This window comes from Stylophora pistillata, chromosome 12 (assembly GCF_964205215.1).
Source record: "Stylophora pistillata chromosome 12, jaStyPist1.2, whole genome shotgun sequence".
Classification (NCBI taxonomy): domain Eukaryota; kingdom Metazoa; phylum Cnidaria; class Anthozoa; order Scleractinia; family Pocilloporidae; genus Stylophora; species Stylophora pistillata.
Genome location: NC_142530.1, coordinates 9082768 through 9099749, shown reverse-complemented (window position 1 = coordinate 9099749; position 16982 = coordinate 9082768). Strand labels below are relative to the sequence as shown.

Genomic DNA, 16982 nt, shown 5'->3' with positions numbered 1-16982 from the left:
GCTGTGATAAACTCATAGCAAAAGATGAGTGAGAGGTTCCGTGTTGTCTCACTGCCATCAGCACACTGGCGTCCACTTGTACACGTGCTTGGAACGCGATGCACAAAGATCGAAAAGGGTTTCTTCTGTATTCTTTTGAACATGTGGATCTCTTCAGACGAAAACTTTTTCAATAAGCGCCAACGCAAATTCTTCTACTTATTACATCGGAGCATGTTTACTAAACTCGCCAGGACACGTTCTTTTTTTTTACGTTACTTCTTTATTTCAAGTAAATTCCTTTTATTCGACGTGACGTGGATGTGTTTCGTATTTTTTTCAGAGCTATGTTCTACCGTAGGTTTCTTTCTTAGACTATTTGCTTTCTGTCGTGAGGGAATTTTGTCCAGCCATGCGAAATAGAGCTGTATTTGTTGGACCGAATTCTCGGCCCCGTGGACTGTTTAGAATTCCCCCCTTTTTAATACTGACAATACTGTGGTACCAAAGCGCTTTGTTTTAGATTTGTTTGTGAGAAAATCGCAAGTTTAATGCGTCTACAACATTGCCTAAACGATCCGTGCGATAGATCAGGCGTAGACGAAAGGTCAGTACATTTGCATAATTATTCTTCGAACGCGTTGGGCAGTGAAGATTTTTTTACTAAAGCGGTTCAGATTCTCCCTGCAAGGTTTTCAAGTGTAAACAAGACAGATCCGAGACTTAAGTATAAAGAGGGGTAAGTTAAATTTCTCAACCCCCCCTCCCAAACAACTTTGAAATAATCAGTTACGACGGATCAGTTAGAGATAGACTCGCTGATAATCTGGCCCCTCTTGATTTCTCAGCCACAGAGATTGATTCGAAAACCAAAACATCAACTTAACACTTGAACGGAAGTATGGGCGCTAAATTGGTCTCCCACGAAGTCACACCCAAATCATCACGATATCCTTTGAAAATTTAGTTTTCTTCCTTCAGCCGGGATAAGCATATCAAAATAGTAGAAGACATCACAGAGGTCGTGTGTAACGCAGTCTTGGAGGTCGAGAACTGCTGGAAAGTTTAAATCTGGACAAATAACATCACAAAGTGAATAATTTGTGATCATGAGTTATTCGTTGTTGCGGTTCGCAACAACCAGTCTTTAAGAGTCGCTATTTAAGTCACTGACAAGGGATGATAAACTGTGTACAAAGGCGATACAAAAAACACGAAGGGAATACATTAAACTGAAACGATAGCACGCTGTAGATTTTACCGTTGATGATACCTAATTTAAAGCCTAAACTCAACTGCCTCAATGATCTTCGAAATTCTTATTATCTTGGCAAAGAAAGGCATTGTGAAAAGTAATGGGTTTATGTTTTCCCTCGACTGTTTTAATGCAAAATGAAAATCGTTCTGTAGTTACGGGACAAAATTACAGTGACTCTATTTAAAGAGATTCAATATTTCGCGACAAAGTTATTAGCAATAAATTTGATAGCCTAAAAGCTGGTTGTATGGATAGAAAAGTAACACTTTTTCTGACAAAAATCAATTGGAAGCTTTAAAACGAGCACGTTTTGAAGAATATATACCGAAACACAAGCCACCATTTCTATATACTGCGAAGACGTGACAAGTCTGTCGGCACAACGAAATAAACTATCCTAACGCAAAATATCAGTGATTAACAAGGGTATTTGAATCAATGGCGATAGTAACAGTTACTCATTTAACAAATGCAGTTCCTCAAAGCCCCAATATATGTTTGTACATTTAGAGAAAGATCTCACTGTACCAACCGTGCGATAAGAGTCATATCGCCCGGATCGTCATCAAGGACTGACATGTTTACATATCAAGCGAAGGATGCGTCGATCTTATAAAACAAATAAGAGGTTTACAACTGAGTATTAAACTATTTCAGCATCGGTGAAGCGAAGAAATGCGTTGGTCTCTTATTCGGATTTTTGCTTTTGCTTCCAAACCTGATGAGAAACAGAAGAAACAACACGGGTTACTTCAACGTGTCGATTGACAAATTTTCAAGACACTTGGCTGTGAACAGTATAAACAAAGACCCTCCCAAGTACAAAATATATTTTAAGTTAGCTACTTGATATGCCGACCTATGCCGATTATTAAAAAAAGATACGACTCAGGACGTGAGGAAAGAATTGTGAAGGGAATGACATCGTAATAAGTTTACCCGCACATCATGTACTTCATAATAACTTTAAATTTTAGGAAGGACGAAAATTTAAGTTGCAACTAAATAAAATTGCGGGGTTATAGAATAAACCAGTAAACATACTTTGCAAGTGAACGAAAAACTAAATTATCGTGCCGAATTCTAGAATCCGATCGATTGCCCAAATTGTCGAAAAGCTTTCATGTCTTGCTTAAAAAATTTCAAGCCCAACGGAGCGGTCTCGATTCATCCAGAGAAATGAAATGATCTTCGCCCAGGGTCAAAGAATTGACAAGCTTTTTCCTGGATTGATCTTATGTCGCCTACTTTTTCACGGATTCTCCAAGGGAAAGAACCTCCTTTCTTCGGTAGAGAATGTGGCCGGTTTGTGAGCGCATGGCGTTGAATATTGTCGGACCCTCGGCGTACCTCCAGCCGAAAATTGAAGTTGAAGGCTTCGCTCTAGCGAGTTACTGAACATGAATCCATAGCTTCCACTGATATAATTAGTTTTTTTGCCGAGATCAAACTTGCCTTTTTTTGTTGACGATTTATTTATCTTTGAATAAGTCTCGACTTTTCTGACTTAACCACAACAATTGTTTTTCTCATTTTTTTGTGCGAGCAAAAAAAAAATGCCTGATAAAACGTGGCAACTGACAAACGGTAACGACAGAAATGTTAATTAAAATAATAAACAAGTGTTACAGGTGAAAACTGACGTGATAATATGTTTGGTTTCAATGGCCACCTCGCAGTACCTCAGAAGATGATCTCTTAAATTTTCTGACCAATCATTTTATTTTCGGTTAGTACCGCAAACAGAAAATAAAATGTGCGAAATTTTCTCACAACCGCACTTGTCGGGTCATGGCGTAAGTTTGGTACCCTCCCACAATACGCGCGAAATTCACGCGTGACACCTTTAAACTCGCGTGTCGCCGTCATGATAGCCAGACGCTTCAAAGTTAGGTAGTTAATGTTTGGCAAAATTCGACAGCAGCTTCAGCTGTCTGTATTTAGTCTCGATAACGTTTTGGTAAACAATCTCACTTTACTGGGGAAAAAAGCAGGTACTCAAAAGTTCCCATTACAGTTTTGAATCTATTATCATTGAATGCTCGTCGTTAGCACCTTGCCTGGAAAAAAAGCCGATATCAATACGTAGTCTGTTCAAATCAGGAAATTAATCAAGAGTCCAAACTAAAACAAGAATTTTAACTCTTAAAGATGATCACATTCCCAACTAGTCTATTTTAGAGTGTAAATCATTTTTGCTCCCACTGTTCTGTGCAGGTAGCTTTAGGAAGGCAACGGGTTAACTCACTAGAGCTAGGGTGGGGAGCCTTCAGAGCACAATACCCTTTTAGGCAGAGTCCAAATTATGATCTTATTAAAGTACTCCTATGATTAGAGACTTGTGATAATTTTTTGGAGATTACCTTGGTGTAAGAGGAGTTCTGGAGAGAAAACTTCCCTTCTTCTTGACTGACTTGGTGTTTGAAGCTGTAAGCGGTCCAAGCATGCTCTCCGGTACTAAGTGACAAAAACATCAGGATCGTTAGGACCTTAAAAAAAGCCTTCTACCTCCGTTCTCTCGCTCGAGGTAACTGTCAGTAAGTAACAATTTTATTTAACTTCCTAAAATGAACCACTGGGAGGCAAACCAGAAATTTAACGCGCTACCCCCTCCAACCAGTCCGACACAAAACTAAACACCAATTGCAACTTGATCACCCGCGATTTCCCGCGCTTCGGGCAGTTCAATTATTTCACTTAGAGTTCTCAATGGCCCTTCAGGTTATTCTCGTTCGCTTTGATTGGCCTTTGAATTATCTTTGGTTTTGATTTTATGACACTTAATTGAATAGCGCTCTAACGAGATTGGAAAACTCTGGTGGATCTCTTCAGGGTGAACAGAACACACTAGGCTAAGAGACGTGTGGGGCATGAGGAATATTTTTTAAAGTTCACTCACGGGAAGGGGGGGGGGGGGGGAGGAAGGGAAACATGGTGTGGTATGGTTTACCGGGTCTACACTCCGGGGTGAGCGGGGTTCCGTCCACACGATGAGAAGCCGGGTTGTATGGGGGTGAACGGATATTCTCGCCGTCAATGTTTCTGAACTGATTCCAGTAGTCAACAGGCATTGAGAGAAGTCGCTCCATAACCTGAGGAGAAACAAAACCTTTACTTTGTAAGAACTTTGAGTAGTTACTGAGAACAATTTCAAACGAACCCGTTTAATTAGCGGGAAAAAATTAAACCGTCTCCTGTGAAAATTTCATCTGAGCTGAGCTTTCCGCCCAATTTTTTGATTAAAGGGGCAATTTTGGTTCAGTGAAAACCCAGGCACAAATATCAAAATCGCTTCGTGAAACGATGTTCATGGTGCATATAGTTGCGTCGTTAATTTTCGCCCGTGAAACTTTAAACTCCTCAACGTCTAGTCGCTAACTTCGTGTTGCGAATGTTATGATTTTATTCTTTACGTATTATATATTCATGAATAAATCTCTCAAATTCTTCCCTTCTCTTGAATTCATTTTCTCTCGTCTGCTGGTTATCGAATCCAACTTAACGAATAAACCGAAAAATAAACCGCAACTCCCAAGATCTGACTGCTAATTCTCCTCTCTAGGTGCTACACATTTCCTTGTAAATTAGTTACGAGAATTTTGTGTTAGATCAACTCTTACTTCTGCTGGAAAATATATGGATATTATTGAGAAGTTACACGTTTACCACTTCTGGAAGTTAGAAGGTTAAAACGAAAGGGGAACACTGCCATAAGGCACAACAAAGAACTTTGAAACGTCACGAAAAGTACTTGCAAAGTTGCCACACTACTCCGACTAAAACCAAGAATTGTTTATTTCGGATTTTCCCCACCCCACCCACCTTGGGTTGCCATTTGGCTTCTTGTAACATCTGCATCGGCTCAAGGTTGGCGGAGGAGTTCTGCACGACAGTCGGACCAAATACTTTTGAAAGATTGCTGGCATCCATTTTACATTCTGTGCAACGTGACACTCTAAAATGAAGATACGAACGATGTAACTTTAGGAAGTCTGACATAAAACGTTATAAATGTACCGGTAAGTCATTGACCATTCTCTCCATTAAAGTTTTGTGAATAACAAAAAAAAAAAAAAAAAAGGTACGTGGAGAGAGTTTAAGCAGTTTGATATCACAGAATCTTTTCCTCTGAGTTATTTCAGAGATCTTAAGTGTAAATTAGGCACTATGCTTTGCTACTACGTTTAAATAATGTCGGATTTATTGAACAGTTTATAAGACTTATTCATATCCATTTCATAGAGTGAACATCAAATGTAAAAATGCAAAAATCTTTCAAAGTTATTTCTCAATTTTCTATGCATCACATTTTGATGAACTGGAAGTGGAATGGAACGAAAAAAAAGGTGGTTCTCAAACACTTATTCTAGGAATCATTTAGTGTGGTAAGTATAGGTAAAACGGTGATTTCTCGTGCAATCTGGTGTAAATTTTTCAAAGACTACAAATTGCACTCAGACGAAATTTTTACATTTGCAAATTGCACTCGTGTTACATGAATAAATAATACAAGTACCAGGAGTGTTTGACGAAATAAAGTTTGTGTTGAGATTGCTACTTCGTGCCTTTAGCACAAGACAATTTAACTCAGTATAATAAATTTAGTTTCATACTTCTGTAAGTGGAGTATGAGGTAAGCGAGAGTGTCTCTGTTCGCTTGAGGAAGCTCACTGACTGCTTGGTATGTGGCACTTGCGCTGTCATCCTCGTCCGTTTTGTCTGACAAAGTCAACGAATACAATGTACGTTACAAAAAAAAAATTGCAAAAGCAAAGTTTCCAAAAAAAGATGGACATTTTCACGCTCAAATATTTCCTAAACCCTAAAGGTAATCCACTGAAGAAAGGGAGGGGGGGGGGGGGGCGGGTAGGGAAGAAGATGGAGTAGGCCGCCTTGAAATATCTCTTTTGCCAAGTCTTGAGTATTGACGCGATAGGAGAAAGCCCATTAGAGAAAGTTTAACTCTTTACACCCTTAACTTCAGTGACCTTAATGTAATAATAATAATAATAATAATGATAATTTATTTATTTCTAGTGCGCTTTTTAACATGTAATGATCATGTAATGTTTGATTCAGGGGTTACACTGTAAAGAGAAATCAGACGCCAGTCACTCTTAGAGGTTGTGAAGACTGGGCGCGAGAGCATGACGAAGGGTTGACACTTGCACGCAAACGGAAGAAGAACAAATCTTACTTGCTGCGTTGACGAAATTCGACCACAGATCGTAAGTGACGAGAGGCTCGGCAAGATTGCGTAAGAAGTCTTTTAGCAGTCCACACACCACGTGGATATCTTCAACTTTACGCTGAAATACAAAACGACAATAATATAATTAACAAGCGGTCTAAGATAAAAATACACATTTTCACTTGCGGTTTACCAAGTCGGGAAGTTTTCCCTGCGTAAACTTCTCCTTGAGCTCCTTCACACTGCGCTCAGCCCTGGAAAAAACAAAAAGAAAGTCAATCGATGTAGTATCCCGAAACATTCGCGGTTGTGCGTAGATCAATTGGTCTTGGGCTTCCCTTCCAAAAGATATTGGTTTGCGGAATGATTAATTGGTTTGCGGAACGATTAATTGGTTTGCGGAATGATTAATTGGTTTGCCACCTGTCTTGACTCTTGTGATACAGAATGTTTTACGATCTTAGATTCTGCCGCTTCAAAATTCCAAATTAAGATCAAAGAGGCATTGCATATTAAGTGGGAAAAACCCATTCTTAATCAGCAATTGAAGCATCTAGATTTGTCTCCTTCTTTTTGATTATGTTGTTCCTTTTGTCTTTTATCATTTGTTATTATTATTACTTTTATTATTTGGTCCAGTTGTGCGCGAGCTATTTTCATTTTTCGCGTATTTAATATCCAAATTGTAACGCAAGTCCTGACACGTAATTTGTAACGCACCTTAATATATATTCAAATGTACAACCGTTAAAAGCTTATTTGCAACTGAAGATGACACGAGAATGTCGAAACATGTCTTGTAAATTTAAATGTAAAGCTGTCGTTTCTATATTGAGAATGATAAATAACCAATCAGATTAAGTTAACTAGTTTTCAGTCAATCAGGAAAAGAACCAAAACTCGTAAGGAATTAGCAAGGGCGGGAGTTGTACCGCTATTTAGACTGGTTCTAAGGTTTGTCCTTACATTTTAATACTTGTCAATTAAAGTTAGATTTCGTTGATTGGGTGAGACTTGCTTAGTTATGCACAGGTTTTTCGAAACGCACCCTGCTTTACATCACCGTATATTACGGTAACTACAGGTTTCGCTCCATTTAAAGATTTGGGGGCGGACTTGCTAAGGTGGTGTGGGGGGGGGGGGGGGCGAACTCTCAAGAAACCTACATTACATACCCTGGTACCCTGTAGATTCCAACCTCTGAAAGACCACGGCGTTCAACTTCATCGATACATTTGATCTAAAATAAATCAAAACATAACTTAGTCGAAAAGAAATACATGTTTTGTGTAATGAGAAAATACCAGATTGGAAACCCTTGTTCTCTGTTCTGACGAGCGATTACTTTATAGGTAATGGCTGACTTTTAAAGGGTACTCCGTCTAGGGAGAAGGGGGGGGGGGGAGGGACATTGCCGTTGGACCTTGGCAACCTTCAAAAAAGTGGGCCAGATATACAAGACTCGGTTCAGATGTCGAACTTGAGTCGAACGAAATTCAGGATTAACTGAAACCACGTAAACTTTATTCTCCTGACTCTCGACCGCAAGAGCGTAATTCCGCCAATACATTAACATAGTTGATGAACTTTTTGGGAGGGCACAGGTCAAATCCTTGCTGAACAACAATAAAAGGGTTCATTCGCATGCCGTGCTTTTACAAACTTAATTCCTGAATTAAGTTCGACGCGACAGGAGCAAGACGTCTGAACACGGCTTAAGATTTTCGTCTAAAAAGGGTGTGTGCTACAAAATCCTTAGTGACAATTTACTTACAACAATGTCGGGCACCATAGGACCTGTGGTGGGAGCATAAAACTCAATGTTTTCATCCTATATAAAAAAAAAAATAATCAACAGGAATCAGCAAACAGAAGAAAGAAAGAGAATTCAAAACCGACAGCTACCTCAGTTACTAATGGCTACGATTATCAAGAAGTTGGATAGCTTTATAAACCAGACACAATACTTCCTGGGCCGTCTCATTTGAAGCCCAATCCACGGCGTTTCTCTTTATCCAACACCAATTCTCGTAACTATTTTACAAGGAAATGTGTAGCAATTACAGGGGAGAATCAACATTCCGATATTGGAAGTTATAGGAATAAATAGATACCATCAAATTTTCAGGGAAGTTTGATGAAATGAACTGGCATCGCATCCCGAGGGGTCCTAGTAATACTCCTAGTCACTATGAAAGAGCCACTTGGTTTGAGTACGTATTATCTATCCGGTGAAGAGTACTACAAATAGATTCAGTACGAGTCAGTGATACGTACTGGGCGTTTTCTTCCTGAGCCAGGCGTGTCAACACTTGGAACACACGGCAAAGGGAGGTGGTCTTTACAGTCTGGATGGCACACAACTCGACAATCTGGAATAAAAAAAGCTACATGTTAGACTTAGGCAGGTACCTGAACTGCTTACAAAAAACACAATAAAATTGAACCATTTTACTCTAACGAGTGACCAAGATAGAGTATCTCCTCAAAATATCAATACCACATCAAGCTGACAAGTTGTAATGAGAAGGAAAAATTATATCTATTAAGGGATTATGAGTTGATCTGACACTAAATTCTCCAAACTAACGTCATAAGAATTGTATGGCAGACGGTAAGGAACTGTAGTAATGAGATAATTTGGATATATCAACAAAGCTGAAATGGTAAATTCATTTATTCGTGTTTTTCTCGTTGCCATGTTCCCACCAATAACGTAGCTCCATTTTCTGCCTTTAAAAGCACACACAACCCACAATTCCTCTATTCGCTCCGACGAAGGGCTAACGCTCGAAACGTCAGCTTTTGCAATCATTACGGTGGCCAATTTACCATTTCAACTTTGTTGATACATCCAAATTATTTCGTTACCCCCACCCACGCAGTCCCAAACAGTTTCTTTAGAAACTATCAGTCTTTATTCATTTGTAGTAACGAGATCTTGGCAGCGAAATGGATCACTGCTTGTTTTCTGGTAAATCCAAGAAATTGAGAAAATGTCACAGAACATGACAGAAATAAGACTGTCATACTGAAGAAAACTTTTTAGCAACAAATTGTGCAACTAACAGGTTGTGTTATTTACATTTAACACAAAGATGAGAAGCCACGGAAAACATCCACACTCTGCTACTCAGCTCAAACAACCAGATCAAGGACAGCCTAAGAGAAGATTCCTTCCAATCATATAAAATCTTAACCCTTTATTTAACCTTTTATATTCATGATCTGATCGTTAATTCTCCCCTTTAGCTGCAACACATTTCCATCTAAATTAGTTACAAGAATTTGGTGCTAGATCGAGATGCCTTCTACCTGATCAGTTTGAGTATTCTCATTACCTGCTTGCAGGATAATGTATGGATATTATAAGGAGAAGTTACTTGTTAATCACTTGGAGTAAAAGGGTTAATTATCATATCATTACCTTTGCATTTCAAGGCAAGTTTTCCAAACTTTATCCGCTTTTTACACTACAGAATGAGAATTAAAAAAAGTTTATGTTCCCAATGCTCCATGGTCTTCACTGATTCTTTATTCATTTGCATTGTAAAAGAGAATTTTGAAAGACTTGTTTTTTGTTTGTTTGTTTTTCACATATAGTATATACTCACTGGTTGGCAAGATTCCGGCTTGATAACAGTCTTGGAGCACAACACATGTTTCTGAAATTTCAATTAATTTAGCAGCATTATGAAATCAAATTCAATAATCCATGCTTGAGCAAATTTGAAAACAAATTTAACAATCACTTTACCTTGTCCTTTCCAGCTGGTCCTTTACCACTCTGTGATGCAACTCTGGAACAGTAAATAATGCTATTAGACATGCTGAGAAAGCAAAGTTACTCTGGCAAGAAGTATTTTGTACTGGTTGCTTTCCAAACCAGTTGTTAAATTCTAAAATTTGAAGGATGCCGCAAAAAGGTAACCTGTGTTAGATAACCATTTTTGAGTAGTCAGTCAATACCATGACCTTAGTCACATCTTTGAGTTGGAGCACAGAGCCAAAGAAATCCATTTTTATATCTAATGACCAAAAAAGGAAGGCATGTAACAAGCAAAAGTTTGCTGGCTTCTGTGTCTTGTATGCACTGTTTTTTAAACCAGAGAGAATGTAGCATTCATTCATTCCCTCCCCCCCCCCCAAAAAAAAAACAAACAAAAAAAAAATAGAAAGAAATAATAAGAAAGGAACACCTATGTTTTTACACCATTGTGGTTGAACTTATAATTATGATTTTATCCCACCCCCCCCCAAAAAAATAAATTTAAACATGTCTCTGCTTAGCACAAAACCTCTGATGTTCAACGGTAACACAATTGTTGTTGGCGATTTAAAAAAAATGTGATATTGAAGTTAATGCAGCAATGGAATCACACCACCATGTTTGATCAAGTAAATGGGGTACCAGTAACCCTGACTCTCTGTTTTTCCATACCCCTGGAAAATGTATGGAATGGTGAGGGTGAAGCTCTAAACCATTGAACATGACTTTTGAAACAGGATAATTCAGAGCTGACCAATGCATGCACTGTTCTGTTACTGATTGTATGACCATTTTGCTCGGAGGCCAGCCCTTTCCATTTGGTGCTATTGACAGGTACCAATTGAAGGAAAATTTAGGTTAGAACTTCATGTTGATATGCAAATCCATATTGATAGTTACCTGGGCAAAACTAAAATTTGTACAATGAATAAGAACTGCATGTAAATAATAGAGAACCACATGATCACCTCTGTAGTTGTGGAGTCACCTTCCTTGGACTGGTAATTTCTTCAAGCTCTCTTATCGCCAGGCGGTATGGGTCTTGATAATTTATTTCTGCATAGAAGGAAAGCTTTTTCTTTATTATTGTAAGATGAACATTGACAAAATCAAACAACACGTGCAAAATCTTAACTTATTTCAGCCAGCACTTCTCTCCCTCTTGTTTCACAGAAAATCAGTGGAAGAGACAGACTGTATGACCTTACAATTTATGTCTGTTAGCAATCATGTTTTGAACAAACTGATAAAAATCAAAACTTTAATCCTTTACACCCTGACGTCAGCAGGTATGTTCTCTTTTCTTCGTTTATTTCCCATGGTGCTGACGGGAAGAATTTGTCTTCCAGTTAAGAGCTTCGTTAGTTGGTAATCATTTCCTTTATTCTTGTGACCTAAATGTGTGATTTGGGAGTGATAGATGCTAGTCATTCATTGGGTTCAAAGGGTCACAGATTGTACAGATTAGTTTCTTGGTGATATTCTAACAAATATCTTACCTGGGGCTGATGGTTGAATAGGAATCTGTGGACTTGGATAAATTGGAACACGGACTGGACTGTCTGGAACAACATGCTTAACAACCACCTGCCCATCAACCTACATTTCAAAGACAAGGAAACAATCTTGCACATTATATCACCACTAGGAAGCAATATCTACCCCTGAGAATGAACGAAAAAGCATGAGCAGGAGAATCGTGCAAGAATATTGAAGTATACATCAGCAACTACACTTCATTAAAGGGAAGTAATTTTGCATTGATAAATTCAAAGATTCAACATCCTCCCCCTGGACATTTGAATTCTTAAATAATGGGTTGTTCAGGGTCATGGGTTACTCTTTGAAATCTCAAAGAGCAGTTAGAAGTAAAATCTATTTCAGGCATTTTTTAATGCCCATGAAAAAAAAAAAAACTATGTTACTTAAGCATACTTTTGCCTTTCGTGGACACCAATGTAAATGTACATCTCTAAACTTAGAATTCAAAATAAAATATACCTCATCAGTCTTGGGTCTTTTGGGAGGAGTAACCTAAAAGTGATAACAATTAAGGAAAAGGGTATTTTAAAAATCCAGGATCGTCTAATAATTGTAACAACTGATCTTAATCAAAAGTCATGCTTTCCTTCTTAAAAAGTTAGTTTAAGACATTAGTGAACTACTTCATGGACTTTCCATGGCAGATGAGCACAAGGAAGGAAAAATCTAGGGAGAATAAGAAAGGTTTATCAATGGATTTTAAAGGAGAACCAAGCCAAACGAACTAAGTTTAACTAGCTAGTCCAATGAAAAACTGGGGAAGACTGTCAGGGATAAAGGACCTTCTAGCAGTCTTCTGATGCCAATAAGGGTATAAATTTTTATACTGAAAATTCCTGTCTTAGAGTTATGATCAAAGTTAATGTAATTGTTATTATTTTATAACTAAGAGTTAATAATAGAAGTAGATGCACTCACATCAAGCTCCTGTGCCACTGGTGGAGGCTGAAATTACACAAAGAAGAAACACAGAGTTACAAATAGATTCAGATAAGGACTGCTAAGTTCTGCTCACGCAGAAGTAACCATAAAGCAGTTAGTTATCCTCCCGGTTAGCTCAATTGGTTAGAGCGCCGGATTGTGTCGCACGGGAGGTAGAGGGTTGGAGCCCCAGCAGGACCATTACTCATGGTCTTAAAATAAGTGAGTAGAATTTGCTACCTTTCTATAATCAAGAAATGGATAGATATTCTAGTCTTCTCGGATAAGGATGAATAACCATAGGCCCCATCTCCTGCAGGGTTAGGGGTAGGAGACATTAATTTCCCATGCACAAGATTACTGTGTGGTGGATGTCTTCCCCTGGGGTGGGATGGGTGGGACTTGGCCTTGAAAATCCCCCATGGGGAGTGGTCAATTAACCAATGTATGTATTAACCTACGTAGTTATATGAAATTCCAGATGTATGACCCTGGGCATGTTTCTTTTGGTACTTACTACTATTAATAAATAAAGAATTTCACATAAAAAATAAGTACTAAGTGGTAAAAAATAATAATAGGAAAAAAAAATGGGAATTTAGCAGGGACCATTCCATGAGGTGGCTCTCCTTGTCCACCGTTTCCACGTTGCATTAGAATTCGGAAAGATGATTTCAGTGGAGGGAGGAAAACCAGAGGACCCAGATATAAACCTGTGAAGCATTGCTACAAGGATGAGAACCAACAACAAACTCAACCCGCAATGGTGGGAGGCAAACACTCTCACCACCCACTGTACCATCCCCTATTACTGTGAGCTTCACTGTCATTAATACTTACTGCCTTTCTCATGGTTTTCCTGGGTTGGGAAACATCCTGGAAATTAACAAATGAAGGCCTGCATGTCAGCAATGATTTTAATTTACTGGAAAATATTATATGAAGATGGTGATATTGTTGTGTAAATCTACCTAGTAGATGAAACACTAAAATGTTTGATCTGGCCATCTCACATCAGGCTATGGTCTTGAAATTTCAAGACTATGGTAGGACTTTTTCAGGACTTAAATTGATTTTCCAGGGCTTTAAATTTCACCTTAAAAATGATAATAATCTTTATTGAGGATATCAATTTCACTGATAAGTGATTTACAAAAGAGTCCTTGAACCCTAGCATTCTTAATATTTCAAAATCAATTCTCCTCATGGTCTATGTACATATTATGACAAATTCTGAAAATTTTATTGCTTAAGTTGGGCAGATATCCAGGACTTTCCAGGACCTGTAGTCTTTTTCCAGGACCTTTTCAGTCCTGGAAAATGTCAAAATAAAATTCTAGGACTTTCCAGGACCAGTACCAGCCCTGTAAACTTATTTTGACGTGAGTAAGGAAAATGATCATTTTATACAATAAGATTACAATTATAGTTACAATGTTCTAAAAACATTCCTACCAAGTCCTCCTCTGTGTTGTCATAACTAATGTCTGAAGGAGACAAGATTGACCCAGTAGATTCATCCTGCGTACTAAAGCGCCTAAAATAAAATGTGAAAAAAAAAAAATTATAATAATTCAGGCATACAAGCCTTCCCCAGGAAAAATAATTAATACTAACAGGAAAGTTTAATCTATGAAACTGGTTTATAACTTCAATCCAATTCATTGCTTGTGCAATGTAAGAAAACCGGTCTAACCAATTCTCTTGAGTACAAATACCTCATGATGTTTGTACTCGTTTTGGGTGTTATTTGTACCCTCAAGTGTAGTTGAATAATACTTAGTTCTTGTTAACTGAGCGGGAGGTCTGTATGGGAGAATCTTGACTGAGGTCAAGATTCTCCCATACAGAACGACCTAGCTCGGTGAATAAGATGTTTATTATATGGCTGTCTTATATGCCAATTTTTTATATTCTTTGTACCTTTTTTTTTCTAGACCAGTCTAGATGCCGGTCTAGATGGGAAAATCTAGACCGCTTTCAATATTGATTTCAGCCAATCAAATTCGTGAATTTGGTAGTTCCCAGTCCTTGTGAGACAGCCATATAATAATTTGTAATATCACCCTCCTACAGATATACTTGGCAAATCCTTCACAAGAGATAACATTGTTAACCTTTTGACACTTAAGAGTGACTGGTCTTGAATTTCTCTCAGCAATAATCACCCCTAAATCACACATTCATGTCACAAGAAAACAGGGAATGGTTACCAACCAAAGGAGGCCTTGATTTTTTTTTATCAAATTTTCTTAGTCAGCACTTAAGGAAATGTAAGGGAACAGTATGGAGTATACACATACTGATATTATCACGCCACAGAGGGTTAAAAACGGTAACCTCAGAAGCCAACAAGTCAGTCCCACAAACCTTTTCCTTGGACTGGCAAAATCCTCAGGGTGACACTGGCTCAACTGTATCAGTGTTTGTCTTTCATTGTCATTTAACCTGCTCATTGTGTCTTTGTCATTTAGTAGTTCACGGATCAAGGCCACTTGTCTTTCCTTCAAGAAAATTGGGATTTATGCAACAAATCAGTGTTAAAAGAATCTTGTACAAATTATGATAGGAAATTGTTTAAAACAACAATACAACCCAACCCTTTAATTCACTCCCAGAAGTGATTGGCAGGTAACTTCTTCCTATAAAATCCATCTATCATTCAGCAGAGAGAAACTTATCAGGTAAAAGTTGTGTTCTTGATCTAACACCAAACTCCTGCAACTAACTTAAAAGAAATTGTGTAGCAGCTAGAGGGGAGAATTAACAATCAGATCTGGGGAGAAAAATGCTGATTGCGGTACCAGGCCCTTTTCAGCTTTCAGTGACTACAAACTCGCTAAATGCTGCCATTGCACAGGAGTGGAAGGGGAAAAATGGAGACGATCTCTTTAAATGGAAGACCTGTCATTAAAAAATGACTATCAGAGATGCTCTTCACAGTAGTTTCTATAAATTAAATGCATTATTAAATTTGTACATAGTATCCCTCAAATGATGTTATGTTGTCACTAATGAAAATCACAGGTAAACCAGGCTCACTGTTTGTGTCACGTACACATGGTCAAAGAGAGAGAACATATGGGGTGAAGTTTAGTTCTGGAAATTTGCTTGAAAATGGAAATAAAATCAATGAAACTTACCATGTGGCAATTTGTTGTTGTCCTTAGTATGTACACGAAGTCTTGGGGAAAATAATTAAGGACAACAACAAATCACCACATGGTAAGTTTCATTAATTTTTATTTCCATTTTCAAGCAAATTTCCAGACCTAAACTTCGCCCCATATGTTCTCTCTGTTTAACCATGTGTACGTGACACAAACAGTGAGCCTGGGTTACCTGTGATAAAAATGAGTTTATTTTTTTCTTTTTTCTATTTTCTTACCAAGTGATCTTGGGTTGCTTCTGCCTTCCTTCTCTTCTTAATCTCTATTTCAACTTGACTCCTGGCAAAAAAGGCAGACCAATATACACTTATGACAAAACGAAACAATGAAGGTATGCAGACAGCTAAAATTTAACGATTCCTCGATCTCAATTTTTTTTTGTCTTAAATACCTTGCATGTTTGAGTTTTACTTCAAGTGCTTCGTTCTCAGCCTGAAAAAATAATTTTGAGAGAAAATTTTGGTCGAATATATTTCAAAACCATTGAGAAACAACTCTTGAAAGAAACAGGATTTGGGTGCGTTTTACAATCCCTAGCTAAACTTACTGTGATCCTGGCGATTTCTTGCTTCAGTCGAACGGCCTCGTTCTCTGCAACGAGCCATTTCTTTCGGCATTCTTCCTGCTGTGATACAAACTTGATGAATTCTAGAGAAGAAAGAGAACAATTTCAATTTTACTCCATGTCCAAGTCGATCAACATAACGTATCATTTCAGATCAAAGTTCACAAGTTTGAAACTATCGAAATTCTTCAAATGAGCTTACAAGACCGACAAAAAAAACCTGTCTTACCGAAAACATGCAACACAAAGATTCGAAATTTTCTTATATGACAAACAAACAAACAAAATCATTTCACAAAACGACGAAAAATTAAACAAAACTTGGCCGTAGCAAACCTCCTTCAATTCCTTCGGCAAGTACCGTTGTGGAGCGGACGATATCATCAAAAGATCCTACAAGAGCTGCAACGGACATGACTTATTCTTTAATGGATTGGAATTGCTAAAAATGCAATATCCGCGGGCAAAATTCAAACGTAAACTTCTTCAGAAGAAAACCGTCTTCACCACTCAGCCATCTTGTTCGTTTTTCCCTCCGCTTCTTTCAAACAAACGTAAGCCAATCAGATCACGTATTTTATATCCCT

General features: G+C 38.1%; 1 protein-coding gene across 1 annotated transcript; it reads right to left on the bottom strand.

The window, feature by feature from the left end:
* Positions 1 to 1339: 1339 nt before the first annotated feature.
* LOC111328554 (rac GTPase-activating protein 1) lies at positions 1340 to 16943 on the bottom strand. Its single transcript, XM_088741027.1, has 24 exons — positions 16732 to 16943; positions 16378 to 16478; positions 16222 to 16262; positions 16049 to 16109; positions 15031 to 15164; positions 14116 to 14197; positions 13501 to 13536; positions 12658 to 12684; positions 12199 to 12231; positions 11697 to 11796; positions 11166 to 11253; positions 10186 to 10228; positions 10043 to 10093; positions 9856 to 9901; positions 8706 to 8800; positions 8203 to 8259; positions 7604 to 7668; positions 6622 to 6682; positions 6435 to 6546; positions 5851 to 5956; positions 5060 to 5192; positions 4188 to 4329; positions 3601 to 3694; positions 1340 to 1955 (listed from the first exon to the last, which is right to left on the bottom strand). Exons 1-24 carry the CDS (start codon positions 16808 to 16810, stop codon positions 1886 to 1888), a joined length of 1857 nt encoding a protein of 618 aa, XP_088597153.1. The 5' UTR covers positions 16811 to 16943; the 3' UTR covers positions 1340 to 1885.
* Between the last annotated feature and the right edge of the window lie 39 nt (positions 16944 to 16982).

What these genes read in the sequence shown, in the direction of transcription:
- LOC111328554 (XM_088741027.1), bottom strand. Translation starts at nt 16,810, where the DNA reads ATGTCCGTTGCAGCTCTTGTAGGATCTTTTGATGATATCGTCCGCTCC. An exon ending in ACAACACAGAGGAGGACTTG is followed by an intron (nt 13,537 to 14,115) that starts GTAGGAATGTTT and finishes GTTAATTTCCAG; the next exon opens with GATGTTTCCCAACCCAGGAA. An exon ending in AAAGACCCAAGACTGATGAG is followed by an intron (nt 11,797 to 12,198) that starts GTATATTTTATT and finishes TTTGAAATGTAG; the next exon opens with GTTGATGGGCAGGTGGTTGT.